This window comes from Camelina sativa, chromosome 15 (assembly GCF_030686135.1).
Source record: "Camelina sativa cultivar CO46 ecotype springtype chromosome 15, ASM3068613v1".
NCBI lineage: Eukaryota > Viridiplantae > Streptophyta > Magnoliopsida > Brassicales > Brassicaceae > Camelina > Camelina sativa.
In genome coordinates this window covers 30,820,063-30,840,617 of record NC_141894.1, presented here as the reverse complement: position 1 = coordinate 30,840,617, position 20,555 = coordinate 30,820,063, and the positions used below count along the sequence as shown (strand labels likewise).

The window sequence follows — 20,555 nt, the reverse complement described above, 5'->3', positions numbered from 1 at the left end:
CTAAACGTGACGAGAATTGCGAGAAAAAAAATATTTACCAGTTTACAATTTTCGCGATGCTAATACTGTATTTTACATGTTTATCTAAAAATGAGAATACGGCTATTTTATATTTGCCACAAGCTTGATGCAACGCAAACTTTCGAAGTTATGGTCTGGCTTCAGAGAAGGAATCATTAGGTTCAGGCCAAGCATCAAAAACTTAAACCAAAACACATAAATAGTTGGTCCGATTCGATTAATATCTCAGTTGGACAAAACCAGCACCTAAGAGTCTGGTGGAAACATGATCAAGAACCAAAGCCATGTACCCCTAAATGGTTTTGAAACGTCCTAAAAGCTACCAATATCTCAAAAGACGAACCAGAGTTTCAAAAACCCATGATTCCTCACTAAACCGACATCTAAACCGCATTAGTTTAACATAGACGATAGATAGAGATAGATCATAGATAGATAGACAACGGTACTTTATTTCTTTACTCTCAAGGCTTGGAGGCACAAGTCATTACATGCGACTTGAACTTCTCCAATTCTTGCAGGACTTCCTCTTCTGGTCTGTAAATCAAGTCACTCATCCTCCATATCTGGCAAAGGAAGAAGGTATAAACAACATTTTCAGTTTTATCGACAAAAATTGCACATCTACTTGTTGAGGTACCACGAAAGTGTTTAAAGGTTTACCTGCAATGTTCCACCTCCACCAGTCGTCTCACAGTCATCAGAAACACTGACAATAGTCCAAGGGTCCGACGCATTCCAGTGGAAATCAACAACTTTGTCCCTAAGAAAGTATACAAATAAAGGAACTTAGAAGTAAGTTAATGAGAAAAGCAAACAAGGGAATTATGATTAAGTCATTAAGAACCTGTGACCAGCATGCTGGAAGAAGAGTCCAGCAGGGCTTTTAGCTGCACGACCAGACTTCTTACTGACCTGATAAATAATCAAAACAAAACAAACATGAGTACATTGAATTGTCTTTCTGTGATGAAAGTGAAGAAAGATTAACTTCAGACATGTCTGAGTGAATTATATGTACACACCATGTCATAATCCCAGATGTTCAAAAGACCATCTTCTGCAGAACTCCCAAAAACAGATGACTTATCAGGAGACCACTAAAATGATTAACAAGATGGTGTCAGTGGGTTTATAGATATACATCATACGTAGAAGGAAAAAATATCGCATTTGTTGAAACCTGAACACAAAGAACAGCAGCTTTGTGGCCCTCAAATTTGTAAATAGGCGAACCGACTCCATTTGAGGTAAGGCTCCTACGGTCATACAACCGGACAGTGTTGTCTGCTGACCTGAAACACTCAACTATTAATTAGTATATGTATGCATATGCTAAACGTTTTCTTACTTCATATATTAAGTGTGTATCAATCATCTCCATACCCTGTCAGGATCAGATTGTCGTCATGAGGATTCCAATCGACACAATGAAGATCAGCATCATGCGCCTTTGCAACCTGGTGAACACAAAGCAAAAATAAAGATAAAAGAAGATAAATTTTCAAACTTTTGATAAGATTAAGAAGATAGAGTACCTTGGTGACAGGGTTTGTGCCAGTTCTTGCATCCCATAGTATAAGGCAAGAATCATCACCAACACTGCAGAATTCTTGTGCACTTCACGACATAAAATTTTGCCAGTAGCATCATTAGAAAAGCATGAAAAGTAATGTGTTTTGCATCAAAAAAAATACGAGATCAAAAGGAGGAGTCTGTTCTATGAAGTTACCTCGTTGGGCTGAATGCCACATCTTCAACAGTATCTTCATGGCCATGATATACACCTCGGGGGCCAACAGAAGGACTCTCATTCTTATCACTACCTTCACCAGTCTGTTTGACGATAGATCCAGAAGCTGTCCCAGCAGTTGTGATGTGGTCCTGGATACTCCACAAAACAACTGATTTGTCCTTGCCTAAGAGAACAAATTTCGTATGAGAAACTGGCAAACCACAGGATTGGACATTACAAATCACAGAAACACAAACCTCCAGAGAGCACAAAGGGTTCAGTTGGGCACATTGCAAGAGCAAATTCAGCATTATCTTGGTGTCCAGTTAGTATCTGCAATAAAGATGGTTCAGATGATGCAAACAACTAGCACTATCTAAGAAGATATCACTTAAGCAATAATTTGCAACAACAGTTCACGAAAGTGGTCATACCAAATCCGGTCGGGAATTTGCAGCTCCAAGCACCGCATGACGGTTTGGTTGCGTTTCAACATCCCATATGAGCACCTGGAAGCAAAGTATTGTATTCAGATAACTGAAACTGGGAATACGTCCAAAACAAAGGATACTTGTTGAGGTAACACCGACATATTTCGAGTTGCTATGACCAGAACAAAATAGAAGAAGCAAAACTTACATCAGGACTGTCGGTGTGAGTAGCAACAATCTTACTGTTCTGCGGGAGTTCCCTGATTCTGTTAACCTGCAATTGCAAATTGGTGATGAATACACATCAAAACAGGGTTTACTTTCACCAAAATGCCAAACTGAGTAACTTCATGCATTGGTTTGAACAGCTACGCAGATACAGTTAATGCACCAAATAGAAATAGAAGCAACAATGTCGATACAGTAATATCTCGAGAGTAGACGGTTATCGCACCTCTCCAGGGTGAATGATGGTCTTGTACTTCTTCACAAATGGAGAACGTGCTTCTTCATTGAACTGAACATTTGCAGAAGATCGTGAATAATTGTCATGACAGGAAATCCTTGGGGAAGGATAAAAAGGAAAAGGCACAAGATTAGTAGGAAAAACCCACTAATAAATTACCTGAGATATGTGCTCTGCTGCAGCGACCCTTGGCTTAACAACTTCGCAATTCGCTATGACCAGAGTATTAGGCACACTGCCATCAGTCTTGAGACACAACCAAGAAAAAATACAGATGTGATGAGAATTACAGATACTCTGAGAAGGTGAGCAACTAACTGATATGTTATAGCGACTAAGATACAAAAGAATGTGAAAAACCCCTACTTGCTCTGAGAGATACAGACGCTGGCGATTCTTGTAGGTCGCTTGCTCAAGCTGAGGACCCCATCTGTTAAAAAATCAAACAACAATTCACCAAATGGACTCTTAGCACAAGAACTAAAGAGACTTCATCAGATATGTAAACAGCTAAACATCTGAAACCTACAAATTTTCTCAAAATCATTTGTAACACACCAAAACCATTGAATAGGACAACATAAATATATCTGAAAACTTAAAAGGAAATAAGCACAAGATCCAAAACGCTAAACACCAAACCCTAACTGGAATATTGGAAAAAATAATCTCACTTAAACCCAGAAATCGAGAAAATGTGTATCTCTCAGCATTTTTGTTTTTTTCTTCTTCAAATTAAGCAGAAATGCAACTCAATCCACACATCATAATGTTCATAGATAACCCAGGAACACAAATTTAAGCGGAAGATGACGATTTTAAGCGAAACCCTAGAAGAGAAAAGAGAACCTGCAAGAGAGTGAAGGCCAGACGAGGTTGTGGTTGGCGAGCCAGTCGTAGAGAATGGGGACGAGACCTTTCCACTGAGAGTACTTCTCGTCGACGCTCGGCTGCTGCTGCGACGTTTTCTTTCCGCTTTCCTTCATTTTGCCACCTTGCTGAGACGACGGCGTCTGAGAATCGTCCTTGTTTTTAGGTTTCCGACCTCTCTTCTTCGGCCCAGAAGCTACGGTTCCTCCGCTCGGCGTCGTCGCTTGAGGAGACACTGCTGCTGCTTCGTCGCTCTCCATTTCTCTCTCTCTCCCTTCTTTCGTTTTCTTTTTGTCTTTTCTTCAGTGTTGTTTGTATCCTCTCTCCTCGCCTCTCACAAACAAATCAACCACCGTTCCACTCTCATTTTTATTTTTTATTCGCTAAATCAGATATTTTGTTAAATAACATTTCCACAAAATAATAAGCTCCAACGAGCCAATTTGGAGAAAAATTGTTTACAAACATAACACAGAACGGATTCCTGCGCATTTGGCGTGCCAAAGAATCCGCCTTGATATTAGCATTACGAAAAACATAAATAAATAAAAAAAACTCCTCTCTGTCTATCTTTATGTCATCTAAGTATGTCGCGAAGGCCGGCCATTTGTAAGGAAAAGACACCATCTTCACCAAGTCGGAACAGTCCGTAAAGAAAACTACCTCCTGGAAATCATGGCCTATCATGCACCGCATGGTCCAAATAAAAGCTTCCACTTCAGCGTGTAACAGAGAAAGACTGCACCAAAAATTGGTAGCTCCGAGTAAAGGGGATTCGCTCTGCAAAGAAGTGCAACACCACCCTGCACCTGCAAAACAATCAGACTCTTTCCAAGAGCCGTCAACAAAACATCGATACCCTGAATAGGTCAAAGGTAGAGCCAGACTGCTCCGGCAGGACGTAGGAGAAGAGGAAAGAGGAGAGGTGGAGCAATCCAACTCCCCTACTTCCTCATGTGCCTGAAGCCAGGAGGACGCCTCCCCTTCCGCCAGTCGCACCACCTCATCAGGATGTTCCATTTGATTCTCAAAAACCCTTGCATTCCTCGCTTTCCAGATGTACCACATAAGCCGAGGAAAAAATACGACCTGTGAACCTGGATTTTTCCGCCCTAGAAAATGATCCACATTGGAGAAGATAGACTCCGTAGGGAAGTTCTGAGGACCCACAGGGACATGGGCCAGAGCCCAGACGCGACGTGCTGGTGGACATACAAATAAGGCGTGATTGATAGTTTCCTCCTCAGCCCCACATCTCGTACAACCAGCATCACAAGCAAAACCCCCGCCGTTTCAAGTTTGCCAAGACGGAGATACATCCAGTCAAGACTTGCCACTTAAAATGTTTAATTTTTGGTGGACAACGAACCTGCCAAACCCCTGCAAGAAGAGGGGTAATATCCGGTCCAGACCCAAAAGCCTAGAAGGTGTTAGGAACACCATGACGCGCGTGTTATATCCTAATTTGACCGTATATTTACCAGACTTAGTAAAGTGCCACCCAAACGAATCGGCCTTCGGACAACTACTTAGCGGAATAGCCTCTATCAAGGCAACATCCACATGATCAAAATGCTCAAGAAGCCGATCCCGACACCAAATATGCGAAAGAGGATCAATAAACTGAGTCAATCGGAGAGTAGGATCTGGAATAGACCCGTTAGATATAGCTGGTCTTGGGGATTGAGCTGGAATCCAGGAATCAGTCCAAACAGAGATGGAGTCACCTGAGCCAACCCTTTTTTCTCATTTTTTTCATTTATTTAATTATACAATATTAAAAAGTAAACTAATTATACTATTCTTTTGCCAAACATTTTTTAACTAAACTATCTTTCTTCGTCATCAACCAAACTGATAAGACTGTAAACGGATATCAGATAATATTAAGCTCAATCGATATACAAAACAGGTAATTAGATCATCATCTTATCTAAATCACTTACCCTTAGATCCCACGCAGGAGAAATTGTACATCAATCTTACATAAAAAGCCACATACATTGCATCTTCTTATTTATAGTTGAGGTGAACCGCTTAAGCCAGATATTTTTCCTCAACAACCACGTGTGTTCATCGTCTCGCTTCTCATCAAATATCTGCATCCAATGGTCCTCTTAATTAGCATCTTCACACGTGTTAGTCGCCACATGTGCTGCCTTCTGCCTCATGTAAACCTGGAGTGGTTTATCAATACCCCCCTTCGCAAACAAGCTTGTCCTCAAACGATAGTGTGGGAAATTGCTGTCGAAGGTCCTTCAAGTTCTCCCACGTCGTCTCATGAGCGGGCAACCCCTTACAAGAAACTAGTGCTACCATTTGACCTTGCGGGTTGTAAACGTATAGCCAGGACAGCCTCGGGAATCAGAACAAGTTCATCGTTGTCAGAAAAAGAAGAAGGCAGGGGGAGAACCTGGTGATGAGAGCCCCACACCTGCTTCAACTGGGAAACATGGAAAACCAGGTGAATCTTGGAAGTAGGAGGTAAATACAGGCGGTAAGCAGCTTTGCCAATCCGTTCGAGGATCCGGAAAGGCCCATAGTACTTAGCGGCCAACTTCTGGCAGATGCGTTTGACAACCGACTGTTGGCGGTAGGGACATAGCTTGAGATATACCCAAAAGTCGACAACAAACTCAACATCCCGACGGCGTTTGTCAGCATTGTTCTTACACTGGTACCCCTCTCGGTAACCGCTCCAACAGTACGCCAACAGATCCACCAAGCGAACATCTCGACCCTGGGCTCCACCTGCTGCAACACCTGGGTTCCCAGCACCCCCGGCACGCTCACCGGCTAACCCCCTCTGGTCCCTCCTGATACGCTTGCGACCCTCTGACGTACCTCCTCGTGGAACTCTGGACCACACACTCGCTGGCCTCGGGACCCGCCCAACAATGACCACGACCACGTCCCCGTCCACGACCAACAACTCAAACACCTTAACCACTGATCTTCCAAGAACAGAGGCTAACAAGCAATTTTAACATAACACAAAAACACAAAAACACAAACTCACCGTGGAATCACACTGTAGGCTCGAAGAGGATGTTCTAGGACTCCATGCCACACACAATTGACTAACTCACATAATCAATCAAAGCATGTAAATCCCAAACATCTAAAGCACAAAGCCTAGTGAACCCAAACCTAGAACCATAAGGGCTCTAATACCAAAATGAAACGAACGACTTTTTTTTTATAATAAATAATAATAATGATATAATAAATAAACTACAACTAGTGGTCCCATACCCACTAGCCACCTAACAACATTCACAATCAACAGCGGAATAACAAACCAATAAATATCCAATAAACCAATAACCAATAAAATCATAACCAGTATTAATTCCAATCACAAACTAATGATCCAAACAGCATAAATCAAATAACCAGCAATCCTAAACAATGTTCTAGGACTCAACTCTAGCAACCTAACAGAAGCCAGACAACCAAGCGAACCACTAGAACATCCTCCTCTTCATCGCCTTGATTTCACGATCACACTTTGCCTTTACCTGCACCACAAACACATATTGAGATGCATGAGTATTTGATAAACATTCAGTGAGGCAATCCTCCCATCTACTGGGCTATACACACAAGCAACAATGATTCCAAAGTTCCAAAACAAGCAACAAACAAACACACAACCCAGGAAATCAAACATCGTCTCGCTGGAAGGGAGGTGTCGACCGACACCAGCCTAGTGTCGACCAACACTGGCTCAATGGTGTCGACCGACACTACCCCACAGTGTCGATTGATGCCCAATTTGCTGGTGTCGACCGACACCAAGTGGTATCGATCGACACTCCTTCTGCAACTGCGATCCGCGCGAAGTCGAGAGTCGAATCTCGCTCCCAAATCTCCTCCAAATCGTCCAATACTCAAAACCCAAGCCTTATACCTCCATATGAACCTGTATCAACCAATCCCAGTAAGAAAAACACACAAACAAGCAACAACAAGCAACAACAAGGGAATCAAAGGCTTAGATTAGCCATGGTCATGCACTCACCTCCTAAAATGAAAACCAACCGTTAACTATCAAATCCCTCCGGTGGAAAGCTATCCCTAGATGTCACGAAGCTTCCCACAAAATTTCAGCACGATCAGATCTCAGATGAAACCGCAATCGATCCCGAAACACCTGCTGGTCTCAATCCGCGTCTGAGAAGAAACGCCCCACCAAACTGCCGATATCTTTTACAATATTAACTCTTCACTTCTGTAAAAAGGAGAGTGTACAAAAATCTCTTAGGTACAATCCTACCAAATATCAATACCTTTCAAAACGATTTGAGCAGTCGGATCCTCCTTCTCCCAAACCCTGACGATTCTGTTCCTTTTGCTTTGAACACTCAAGTTTACTCTCCTTTCTCCTCTTTCTCTTTGTTTCCAGCGGCTAGACAACAACAAAACACGACCTAGGTCGTTCTCCTACTTAAATATCACGGTTTAATGGTTCTCCTTAAACCAAACCGACCAAAATCGACGAGTAAAATAATCTGATCGAACCAGATAACATTGGTGTCGACCGACACCACCTTGGTGTCGATCGACACCCATCCCAGAAAAACCAATTTTTGGTTTGCGAATGTTACAGTTCTTCATCAGTTGCTGAGCGTGAAGCAAATGTGCCTTGATGCCAGTGAGCATGGAGTCCCGTTCCAAGAGCATTTTCTCCAATTCAAAATTCTAAAAAGAACGAGCTTCGTAGGGGAGCAGAGGAGGTGGATCACAGCCATAAACAACCTTGAAAGGTGTGGACTGAAGGGAAGTATGAAAAGATGTGTTATACCACAGCTCTGCCCACAGTATAAAATTGGCCCACGACCGAGGATGAGTAGAAGCGAAACACCTCAAGTATGTTTCCAGGCAACGGTTAAGGACCTCTGTTTGACCATCAAACTAGGGATGAAAGGCGGTACTATATTTGAGTTTTGTACCTGCCTGCTTGAAGCAGTCCTTCCAAAAGTTACTCAGAAAACCTATCAGAGACAATAGCCGCTGGAAACCCATGGAGACGAACTTCATGAATAAACTTCTGAGTGACCTCATGAGCAGAAAACGGGTGGCGCAATCCCATAAAATGACCAAACTTACTAAGACGGTCCACGACAACCAATATGACATTCACGCCTTGAGACATAGGCAAACTTTCAATAAAGACCATGCTCACCTCGTCCCAAACTTGACCAGGAATAGGCAGTGGTTGCAAGAGACCAGCAGGAGAAAGGGTAGAAGTATTATGAGTTTGACACACTACACACTCAGCAACATATTGTTGCACATCCTTCAGCATTCCCCACCAATGAAAAGATAGCTGAATTTATTTCAGGGTCTTGAGCACCCCGAGTGTCCGCCAAACTAACTATCATGGAAAGTCTCGAGAATCAATGGAATAAAGCATGATTTAGGCGGTAGGAGTAACCTGTTCTTGTGCCACAGCTTCTCGTCGCGTACTGTATAGCCTTTCGGATGCAAGAACATGTGGGTCTTTCTTCATCAAGCGCTGAAACTCAACACAACTGTCAATTTCCTTGTAAATATCCTGCAGGTGCAGACTTGTTGGTACCGTCAAAGCGAACAAACTCAACGTGGAAACCAACACCAGTGTCTGAGAAATTCGGGAAAGACCATCCGAAGCTTGTTGTCTATACCTAGTTTGTAAAGGATCTCAAACTCATACATCAACAGTTTGATCAACCACTTCTGGTAATCCATGGTGACCTCGCGTTGTTCCAGCAGAAATTTGAGGCTTTTTTGGTCAGTGTGAACAACAAGCCGGCGTCCCAAGAGGTAGTGCTTCCATTTTTGAACTGCCAAAACAATTGCCATGAGATCACGCTCATAAACCAGCTTAAGTTGTTCTTTGTCATTGAGACCATGAATGAAAAAGCGATAGAGCGCTTTTCATGCATCATCACAGCCCCGAGACCAAACCCTGAAGCATCAGCCTCAACGACCAAAAGCTTGGTGAAGTTTGGCAGAGCTAAAACCGGCGCCAAGTTCATTGCAGACTTTAAGTGGTCAAACGCAACCTGCGCCTCATGACTCCATTCAAAACCCTCCTTACGCAAAAGGTCAGTGAGGGGCCTAGCAATAACGGCATAGCCTTTGACAAAGCGGCGGTAGTAACTAGTCAACCCCAAAAACCCGTGCAACTCCTTCACAGTACGAGGAGAAGGCCACTTGGTCATCGCCACAGTCTTTGCAGGATCAGTGGATACCCCTTCAGCAAAAATCACATGGCCCAAATACTCCACACGAGACTGTGCAAACAAGCAGTTTTTTCATATTGGCAAACAAGTGATATTTGGCAAAGATCTCCAAAACCACCCTCAAATGGTCCAAGTGAGCCGTGAGAGTAGCAATGTAAATCAAGACATCATCGAAAAATACCAAGATGAATTGACGAAGGTAGGGGCGGAATAGTTCATTCATTAACCCTTGAAAAGTAGCAAGAGCGTTTGAGAGACCGAAGGGCATGATGAGAAACTCATAATGTCCATCATAGGTGCGGAAAGCAGTCTTCTCAAAATCTTGCTCCTTTATGCGTATCTGGTGGTAGTCAGCACGCAAATCCATTTTAGAGATTACTTTAGCGCCGTGCAACTCATCAAGCAATTGATCAATAACCAAAATGGGAAACTTATCCAGTATAGTAGCCCTGTTCAATGCTCTGTAGTCAACATAGAAGCGCCACGACTTGTCCTTTTTGCGTACCAACAACACTGGGCTAGAAAAAGGACTATGACTGGGACGAATCGTACCCGCCTGAAGCATTTCCTTCAACCAAAGTCTTCATGATCTCCTTCTAAGCGTGAGGATAACGGTAGGGCCTTACACTGACTGCATTAACACCCTTCACCAGTGGAATTGCATGTTCCCTGCCCCGAACCGGTGGTAACCCCTTGGGTTCCTCAAACATGTGGACGTACTCCTACAACACCTGGGATATTGCTACAGGAATCTCTTGCTCCAAGTGAAGGACCGTCGTACTATAACAAGCCATAGACTAAGTAGGCTCTGCAAAAGGATATGCCAGCTAGAGAGTAGCATACAAACCCCGCGTGTCTACTTCACCAAATAAGCGTACCAGCTCACCTTGATACTGGAATGAAAGCTCACGTCTTTCCCAGTTGACGTTACAATCACCCAAAGTGCGAAGCCAATAAACCCCCAAAATGACATCCACTTGACCAAGCTCCAAAATGATAAATTCAGACACAAACGACCAACCCTACATCAAAAACTTTAACCGACGACAAATGCCACTCCTCTTGGCTGTGATACCTGTGCCTAACACAATAGTCAGGTCACCAGAGGACTGATCCTGGAGGTTCAAGCATTTAACCATTGCCGGAGTGATGAAGTTGTGAGAGGCCCCACTGTCGATGATCATCGTGACTTCACCATTTGAAATGACTCCATTCAGCTTGGTGGTCATAGGAGAAGAAAACCACCCCATATACGAGCTGTAGGATAACTCCACACTCTGTCCTGCTTTCACCATATCATATGCATCCTCCTCTTGATGGTCTTGTATCACCTCCACCATATAATCGTCAAGAACGGTAAGGATTTGTAGTTCCTTATTCGGACACTCATGACCTCATAACCACTTGCCATGACACTTAAAACATAAACCTCTGCGGCGCATGTCATCCAAATCTACATTGGAATGGTGGCGTTGAGGACGAAGAGACACACTGGAGCTCTGCTTCTCGGTAGGCTTACCCACATCCGATACAACCGGCTTCCCTTTCCACATCACCACCGACTTCGACTACTGCACCCGAGTAGAGGGATCAGGGTCCCCACTAGGCAACTCCTTTAGCATCACCTTACGCAAAGTGCTAGTCTCCATGGAGAGAGCCACTGCTACCATTTCGGGTAAGCTCTATGGTTTCATCATGTAGACTAACTCCTGCGTCTATGGCCGCAACCCATTCAAAAAGATCCCTTCCAGTTTGTGGTCATCCAACCCGGAAACCTGAGCAGAGATATCTTCGAACAGCCACACATACTCCACCATGGATCCAGTCTGCTTGATACATAAGAGAGTCTGACTCAGCCCTATGATTCTGAGGTTACCAAATTGCAAAAATAATCGGTCCTTGAAGTGAAACCAGTTAGAGAAAGGAACTTTATTCACCTCCAAGTTATACCATCCCAAAGCATCACCAGCCAAATGAACGGAGACCAGATCCAGCTTCTCCATGTCATTAAAACCACCAATCCAGAAATACCGTTTCACCAATGAGAGCCAACCATAAATACGCTCACCATCAAACACCGACATCTCAGAGTTCTTTAACAAATTATCCCTAAATCCAGGGTTAAAGTCACCTTGTTTAGTATCAGCATGAGAGGGAAAAACCTGCTTGCAAAAATCCAGAGAACAAGAGCGATCAACGGAGCTAGACGTTGGAGAGCCTTGATGCTCCTCTGCCGGAGGAAGACGGAGTAAGAGCTTCTCTATCATCTGGTGAAGCTGCTTCGATCGCACCCTTTCTTCATGAAACTGAGTCGTGAGCATGTTGATGCGCTCAAACAGCTCGAGAATCGGATATGAGTCAGAACCCGGCGACACCGCGGACTGAATCGGTGACAACAGAGACTCGAGCACCATAGTTACACGAACACGGCGAGAGAACGACCCGGTTCACAATGCACCAATTTGATAAGACTGTAAACGGATATCAGATAATATTAAGCTCAATCGATATACAAAGCAGGTGATTAGATCATCATCTTATCTAAATCACTTACCCTCAGATCCCACGTAGGAGAAATTGTACATCAATCTTGCATAAAAAGCCAGATACATTGCATTTTCTTATTTATAGTTGAGGTGACAGCTTAAACCAGATATTTTCCCTCAACAACCATGTGTGTTCATCATCTTGCTTCTCATAAAATATCTGCATCCAACGGTCCTTTTAATTAGCATATTCACATGTGCCAGTCGCCGGACGTGCTGCCTTCTTCCTCACGTAAACCTGGAGTGGTTTATCACAAACACATACAAATAGTAACTACTTACCATAGATATGTATTTTTAAATTTAAAATATTTAATCTTATATTGTATATAAAAGATTTTTTCTATCTTATTGCCATTGAGTTTTTCAATTGAAAAATTATTCTTTCATAGATTGCAACATATATCTGAAACTTATGGAATAAAAAAAATATTGATCTACTTATACAATCCTTCTCATGTAAATTTAGGAATTTATTGTGTCCCATTCAAAATTGTATTATCACTTTTTCTTATAACTTTACTAAAACAGTTTTTATTAATAATATTTTCCATCCAAATAAAAATCATCAATTTATTAAAAGAAAGTTTTTGTGCTTATATGTAAAGCCCAAAATTATTCTCACATTTTTTTTCTGAGAATTTGTTAGAAATACTCTTTTTCTAATATACCTTTTTATTTTTGTTTTTGTTTCATTTTTACCCTTTTTTACACAATTAAAATATGTTAAATTAATTTTTAAAATTTTATTTTTAGGTTTGAGCTCTCTATTTTATATTTAGGGTATAGTTTTGAGGGGGTAAGATTTAGTATTTGGAGTTTAGTGCTTAGAATTTAGTTATTTTATACATAGAAAAATAGCACTTTTGAAAATGGCGAATATGAAATAGTATTTTTGAAAAGTGACATAGGAAAACGTCATTTTCAAAATGCCATCATTTTTCAAAGTTTTACTATCCTTTTGGCCTAACACTTTTAACTAGAGAGTGACTCACGCCGTACATCGCGGGAAATATTTATGTAACTTTGGATTTGTTAGTTATAAAAAAATAGAAAAAACTTTCTTTATTGTATATATTTTATAATTTTATATATTTAATTTACTTAGCTTCATATTCTGATTTCGACCTGTAGTCGGTACCACTATTTTGGTTTGGATACAATATCAAAATTCATTAATTATAAATTCGGTAAAGACTGACTTGAGAAAGTCTTTAGTTTCTTGAATACCTACCTTGTCACTTCCAGTTATGATGATATCATCAACATATACTAGAATGACTACAATACCTTTGTCACTTGGTAATGTGAAGAGAGTGTGATCTGCCTCTAATTTGCGAAAGCCTCTCCCAAGCAGTGTAGTGCTTAATTTATGGTACCAAGCTCTTCGTGATTGCTTTAAACCGTAAATAGCTTTGTTGAGATTGAAAACTTTACCTGGGCCAATAGTATCTTCTAAGCCAGGTGGAGGTTGCATGTACACTTCATCCTCGAGTTCACCTTGCAAGAATGCATTCTTTACGTCCATTTGCCAAAGTTCCCAATCCAAGTTAGTAGCCAGTGAGAGAACAACTCGAACCGTATGTAGTTTTGTAACTGGAGAAAACGTATCAAGATAGTCCTCCCCATATGTTTGTGTAAACCCTCATGCGACAAGTCTTGCCTTATAGCGTTCAATCTCCCCATCGCTCTTGTATTTAATAGTAAAAATCCATCGAGAGGTGACTGCCTTCTTGCCTTTCGGTAAATTTGCCTCGTCCCACGTGTGGTTTTGCTCCATGGTCGTCGTTTCAGCGCTGACTGCATCACGCCACACCTTATGTTCCTCGGCTTTATCATAGGTTTGTGGTACCCAATGTTTGTCTACTTGGCCGAGGAAAGCCTGGTGTTCCAACGGAAAATGAGCAAGAGTACATACGGCTTGAATTGGATGAGCAACAGCGACACTGTTGTAGTACATGCGAGGAACATGTTTTAGCCGTTGACTTCATCGAAGTGGGATTACTTCCTCTTGATCTTGTTCCTCACCATCATCATTATCGCATAGTACAACTACTTCCCCGGGTTGTTTATCATCATCAATTTGTTGATGATTGTGCTCATCGTCCTCATCGTGATCGGGTTGATTGACTTGTATAGGATGATCTCCTTCAGTTGAGCTACTAGGAGCACCGTCGACTGGTGGAACAAAGTCTCCTGGTAAGTTTGGCCCGGCTGGATTTTGATTGGCCCGATCATTTTCAACGCCTAGCCATTCAAGTATAATATGAAGGTTCCTTGTTCTATCAGAGGTAGAAGTAGATAAGTCACGAAGATCTTCCCAATTTTTCGTGTCACAGTAGCCTTGAGATTCAACAAACTTCACATCACGAGAGACGAGAACTCGTTTAGTTTCTGGATCATAACATTTGTAGCCCTTTTGTGTGGTAGAGTAGCCAATAAACATCCCTTTGGTACTTTTGGCATCCAACTTGTCCCGTAATTCTCCTGGTCTTAAGACAAAGCAAACACAACCAAATACTCTTAGGTGATCAAATGTAGGTGGTTCTATGTTTAGTACCTCGAATGGAGAGACATCGTGCAAAATCTTTGTGGGGGGTACGGTTGATTAGGTAACACGCCGCAAGAACAGCATCACCCCAAAAACATTTTGGGACGTTCGTGTGAAACATCATGGACCTAGCCACTTCCATTAGGTGTCTATTCTTTTTTTCAGCCACACCATTTTGTTGTGGGGTGTAGAGACAGCTTGTTTGATGAATTATGCCATATTTGGTGAGGTGTTGTTTGAAGGCATGACTTGTATACTCCCCACCATTATTTGATCTCAAAATCTTAATCTTTGCATTATAATGGTTAGTCAAATAATTTTGGAAACTAATAAAAGCTTCAAGAACTCTATCTTTAGAAAGAAGCAAGGTTAGCCAAGTATACTTAGATTTTTCATCAATAAAAGTAACAAAATATTTTTGATTTTCTCTAGATAAGCATGGAGATGTCCAAACATAAGAATGAACTAGATCAAAAAAATTCTCATAAATAGTCAATGACTTAGGAAAAACAGATTTGCAATCTTTACCAAGGATAGAAGTCTCACACTCATCATTTTAAAAAGAAATACTTGGAAACATTAGTTCTAAAGCTCGAGAATGAGGATGTCCTAGTCTAGCATGCCAAATAACATTGTTTGCTTTAACATTAATTGAACTAAAACAAGATAGATTAGAAGAGGGCAGATTCAAGTCTTTAAGCAAGTAGAGATCATCTTGAGTACCACCTTGGCCAAGGACTTTACTGGTCTCAATATCTTGAAAATATACATTATTAGGACCAAATATAGCATAACAATTTAAATCAGTGGTATCTCTTTTAACTGATAATAAATTGGAGGTAAAACTAGGCATATAAAAGGCTTTAGAAGTTTTATCAAATAATTTCAAGTTGCATATTCCTTCAACTGGAACTTTTTCACCATTAGCTATAACCACATTCCCTATGGCAGGTCTAATATCACTAATTAACTTAGAGTCACTAATCATATGATGTGATGCACCAGAATCAACAATAAGGGGTTTTGTTGGTCTTAGAGCAAGATAAGAGTTACCGGAGGCTTTCTTGAGAGCTTTCATGAGAGCATCAAAGTTTGATCTCCTCACCAGCTCATAAGAGGCTGCTAGAGCAGTTCCATTTCCTCCAGAGACTTGATGGTTTAGCTCAGAGGTTGTCACTTCGCCCACCATGGTCGCTTGATGAGCCCTTGGTCCTCCACGGTTATTCATGGACCGGTTAACTCGGAGATGAGGGTGAAGTATCCAGCATCGGCTCTTGAAGTGGCCAACCTTCTTACAATGATCACAAACCGGTGGATTTTTGTCATCCTGTTTGTAATAACCTTTGTTTGCATAAGCAATCTCCACCTTGTTGGCGGTTACTAGCTCTCCTTTGCCTCCAAATAGTCTAATCAAGTCGTGTTCCTTCTGAATCTGGTTGCACACATCGTCAAGGCTTGGGAGCTTGTCTGACCTCAAGATATGCTTGATGAGATCGTTGTAAGATGGGTTTATGGTGATAAGTAGGCCGAACACTTTGTCTTGTTCACGCCTCTCGTTTAGGATTGCCGGATTTATGGTCGCTGGTCGGAGCATCTCGATTTCAGCCCATAGAGATCTAAACTTTCCAAAATGTTTGGTGAACTCCATATCTTCTTGGTTGAGATTATTGATGGCTCGCTTTATCTCAAAGATTCGGTTGACATTAGTAACATTTCCAAAGACATTTTGGAGGGTGTCCCATAGATCCTTTGCGGTTTCACAATAGGAATATGCTTCAAGGATTGGAGCATCGAGCGAGTTTTGAATGATGGCAAGAACACTCTGGTCTTCTTGGAACCACTTGTCTTCACTGCTAGTGATAACTTCTTTGCCTTCTTGGGTCGATGGCTCCTTTGGATCTTCACTTGAAGTGATGTGGGTCCAAAGCCCTCGGCCACAGAGTGTCGTTTCTGTGGTTCTCGCCCACAACAGATAGTTCTCTCCTTTGAGAGTAACTGGAACAATCAAGGTCTTAGAGCCTTCCATGTCGAAGTGATCATTGGTTAATGATATTGTCCAACGGATAAAGAAAATAGACTTTCAAAGTCAAAGTCAAAACAGAAGTATAGAAAGATATTGAAGCGAAATTATTTGGTGGGTGTGAAATTTAGAATGAGGAGCGTAACCGCTCTGATACCATGTAAGTTTAGAAAAGAGCTAAGAATAGCTTAGGGAACAAGTAACAATTAGCGAGTATGAGAGTGAAATCGAGTGTATAGAAGTGTGAGAAGTGTAGGAGTAGGCCTGGGCATTCGGTTAACCATTCGGTTTCGGTTCGGTTGTATTCGGTTTCGGTTATTTTGGATATAGTAATATAGTAACCATTTGGATATTTTTGAAATTTCGGTTCGGTTCGGTTCGGTTTCTTTCGGTTCGGTTTCCGTTTGGTTATTTAAATAAATAACCATAACTAACATAAATTATATTAACATTAACCAAATAAACCAAATATAACCAAAACTAACCGAATATAACCAAAATTAACCAAATATACAATAACAAAAATACAAAAAAGGGAAAAATATGGATTCAATTTTACAAAATAGTATTTAACTTTGTAAATTCAAAATAATAACATTTACATATATTGATTATTTAAAATATTTAATTGTTTTAAATCTAGAAATAATTTATATTTTAAGTTTATTTTATAGTTTTGCATAATATTAAGTATATAATATTTGATATCTTCTAGGTTTTCGGATATTTCGGTTAACCATTTAATTGTCGGTTCGGTTCGGTTCGGTTTCGGTTAGTTTGGATATAGATTTTTACTAACCATTCGGGTATTTGAAAAATTTCGGTTCGGTTCGGTTTGGTTTTTTTCGGTTCGGTTTCGGTCGGTTATTTGGTTATCGGTTATTTTGCCCAGCCCTATGTAGGAGAGTCAATCGGATAGAGAGAGAAGTGTATAAGAAGAATTGTAACTTCTTACTTGATTTAGTTCCTAGTTACAAACTAATTATAGACATATTACAAACAGAATATTCTCTACAAGGTACTAGTGCACAATTTACATTGTTAAGAGCGACATCTCTTCCTTAACACAGCATGTGACTCTTGTTTGACTTTCTTTGGCTCCCACTTGCTTAACCTCGACAACAGCTCTCTAGAGAAGGATCTGGATACTATGTGACTGTTGGTGATCTCCTCATTTATGAACTGGGCTGGCTGAATCTCTTTGTTGTACGGACGGCCCATCTTGATTGTTGTACGGACGTACAGACAGTGTGTGTGTGGGTTCTCATACTTTTTGCTATAAACCCTGTAAAACCTTGTTGAAACCTTAAATACTTGATAATAGACCTTTTATACCTGAAATCTCATCAAACTCTTCCTAAATATATATGAAAACTATAGCTAATATGGGTAAAATAATGATGTTCTCATCTATTATCTTCTGTTTTCGCGATTCATACACTTTGATTATGCACTACGTTTTGTTCCTTTTTTGATACATCATCTACTTTTATTTTATGAAGTTCTTATTTTTATGCTTCTGTTTCGATTAACCTGAGATCTGATTAGGGTTGATTGTTTTTACCATGATAGTGGATTAGCAAGATTTAGAGATTCATTGTCTAGGGAATATATTGCTTGAGGTATGTAAGGCATCCCAGATTGATTAGGAGTACTTATGAACCGATTACCCCATCCCTAGGAGCTTTCGTATTTGATTGTTTAAGCTTTTATCTTAAACTCAAACCTTTACCCGAACCGGTGCTCGATCTCCAGCTTCGTGTAGACCCTCTAGTTGTTTATCATTATTTTCTTAGTTTTTCTGTTACTCGATCACCTACTCGATCTGGTACATGATTGCTTGCATCGTGTTTCTAGGTCAAGTAGTTCTTGTTTCATTCTTTTCACTGCCATTTACACTAGGTTGTTAGTCAAAATCCCACTTATCACTTGGCTTAACTTGCATTGTTTTGATTGCATCATATCTGCTAGCATAACAACCATTTGGATTGAAATTTTACAATAATGTATACAAATTTTCTGGTCCTTATTTTATAAGAAGGTGAATAAAAAGGTGTATCCCCAAGTATTATCCTTTTAATTCACATTGGTTTGGTTCAGTATATGATTTACCATCAATTAATCATCACTAATTTATCACACCACAATTTTTGTTCATATTACATATCAAGTTGCATACATTTTCACTATGGAGCCCTGTTTTAGAAATCGCTAGACGCTAGTTGGGCGGTCGGGTATGTCTAGTGTCTAACAAGAAAATCGAAGATTAAACGGGATTAGTCGGGGACTAGTTTTTTTTATCGTCTGGATTTATTATTGATTGCAAATTATGAGAACAATTACATATGATTCTACCATGGGCTATTCCTTCCGACCCTATTAGATTCATTACAAACACTCTTGCTTCATACGCTCTCCTGCTCCATGTTCTTGATGGACACTTTCCTTCTCTATGCTCACCTTCATGTGTATGTAGAATCACGGCGAACGGCGATAATTGCACATCACTTGAGATCGTCTGTAATTTTGCCTCCATTAATCTGCACAAATAATAAATCGTATTATCCGGGGCTCGAACTCCAGACCTTCTGGTGTAGAAGCATTAATGAACCCTAGGCGAACCACTGGGCCAAGGGGGCTTCCACATCAGGGACTAGTTTTAGGGTTATTTTATTAAATTAATAATAAAACAAAAATATATAATACTAAATATATTTATAATTCTATTTGTGTTAAAACTTTTAACACTCAGTTCCACATAATATATATAACTATAGGAAAAATTTATTTGGTGTAACACTGCCAGTGTTTATAAATAAATTATTTAAAAAAATATTATAATTCTATTTGGTAAAAAAATATTATAACACTCACTACCTCACACATTACTCATTATTAACGTTAGCCATTACACTACTTTAAACGTTATTCAATTACTTGATTACAATGTTATATAACATCTAGGTTTGTAAGTTTTGATATTTATTTGTTCATGATTGTAATCATATCTTATTATATAAAGTTGGGTTTTGAAAGTTAGTTATTAACAAGATTTTTACATGTGTCAAGTTATCAATCTCAGATTTAGACATATGTAAAAGTTCATATGGAATTTGATTATTTTGTTTTAAAAAATATTAATAAAGTAAAAATATAATTATCAAATATTACAGAATTTGTAAAAAAAATTTAAAGTTTTTAAAATAATTATAAGAAGACTATATATATATATATATTTCATAAAATTCAAAATTATAATATTATTTACTTATTATTAATTTTAAGTTATTAATTCTAAAAAAATATAGAAAAAGGGATTAAGCAAAATATACAGTTAATTATTAATTCTAAGTTTTGTAAATACTCAGTTCTACATAATCATAGATCGTCTCATTTTTAAATAATTTATTCATAAACACTAGCAGTGTAACACCAAATAGTTTTTAAAGGTAAAAAAATATTGTATATATATATTTTTGGTATATGTTATTAAGTGTAATAAATTTCAAAACATATAAATTATTTTAAAAAATTATTGACCAAACCGGTAGAGACATTTTTTAGGAATCTAACTGATTTTGTTTTTTTGTGCAATTTTCTAGAGATTAAGTTTTTAGATAAATATAACTTAAAGGGTAAAACACCAAATGTATTTCAATTTTTTTAATATAGATACTTAAGGCAG

At 39.8% G+C, this 20,555-nt stretch overlaps 2 protein-coding genes across 2 annotated transcripts; both read right to left on the bottom strand.

The window, feature by feature from the left end:
* Positions 1-202: 202 nt before the first annotated feature.
* Positions 203-6,218, bottom strand: LOC104747886 (WD-40 repeat-containing protein MSI4). Its single transcript, XM_010469598.3, has 15 exons — positions 3,503-6,218; positions 3,020-3,083; positions 2,813-2,899; positions 2,642-2,704; positions 2,396-2,461; positions 2,191-2,265; positions 2,014-2,089; positions 1,754-1,940; positions 1,560-1,641; positions 1,408-1,481; positions 1,205-1,316; positions 1,047-1,121; positions 869-936; positions 685-784; positions 203-587 (listed from the first exon to the last, which is right to left on the bottom strand). The coding sequence occupies exons 1-15, from the start codon at positions 3,781-3,783 to the stop codon at positions 486-488; spliced, it is 1,512 nt and encodes a 503-aa protein (XP_010467900.1). The 5' UTR covers positions 3,784-6,218; the 3' UTR covers positions 203-485.
* Positions 6,219-7,547: 1,329 nt separating this feature from the next.
* LOC104747885 (uncharacterized) lies at positions 7,548-12,349 on the bottom strand. Its single transcript, XM_010469597.3, has 3 exons — positions 12,308-12,349; positions 11,691-12,224; positions 7,548-11,579 (listed from the first exon to the last, which is right to left on the bottom strand). Exons 2-3 carry the CDS (start codon positions 12,165-12,167, stop codon positions 11,469-11,471), a joined length of 588 nt encoding a protein of 195 aa, XP_010467899.1. The 5' UTR covers positions 12,168-12,224; positions 12,308-12,349; the 3' UTR covers positions 7,548-11,468.
* Positions 12,350-20,555: the final 8,206 nt, after the last annotated feature.

Excerpts from the sequence above, each read along its gene's own strand:
- LOC104747886 (XM_010469598.3), bottom strand. The coding sequence starts at position 3,783 with ATGGAGAGCGACGAAGCAGCAGCAGTGTCTCCTCAAGCGACGACGCCG. Across the intron at positions 2,266-2,395 it reads CTCACACCGACAGTCCTGAT|GTGCTCATATGGGATGTTGA; the intron begins GTAAGTTTTGCT and ends CTTTGCTTCCAG. Across the intron at positions 937-1,046 it reads ACATCTGGGATTATGACATG|GTCAGTAAGAAGTCTGGTCG; the intron begins GTGTGTACATAT and ends ATTATTTATCAG.
- LOC104747885 (XM_010469597.3), bottom strand. The coding sequence starts at position 12,167 with ATGGTGCTCGAGTCTCTGTTGTCACCGATTCAGTCCGCGGTGTCGCCG. Across the intron at positions 11,580-11,690 it reads TGGGATGGTATAACTTGGAG|ACTGGATCCATGGTGGAGTA; the intron begins GTGAATAAAGTT and ends TGTATCAAGCAG.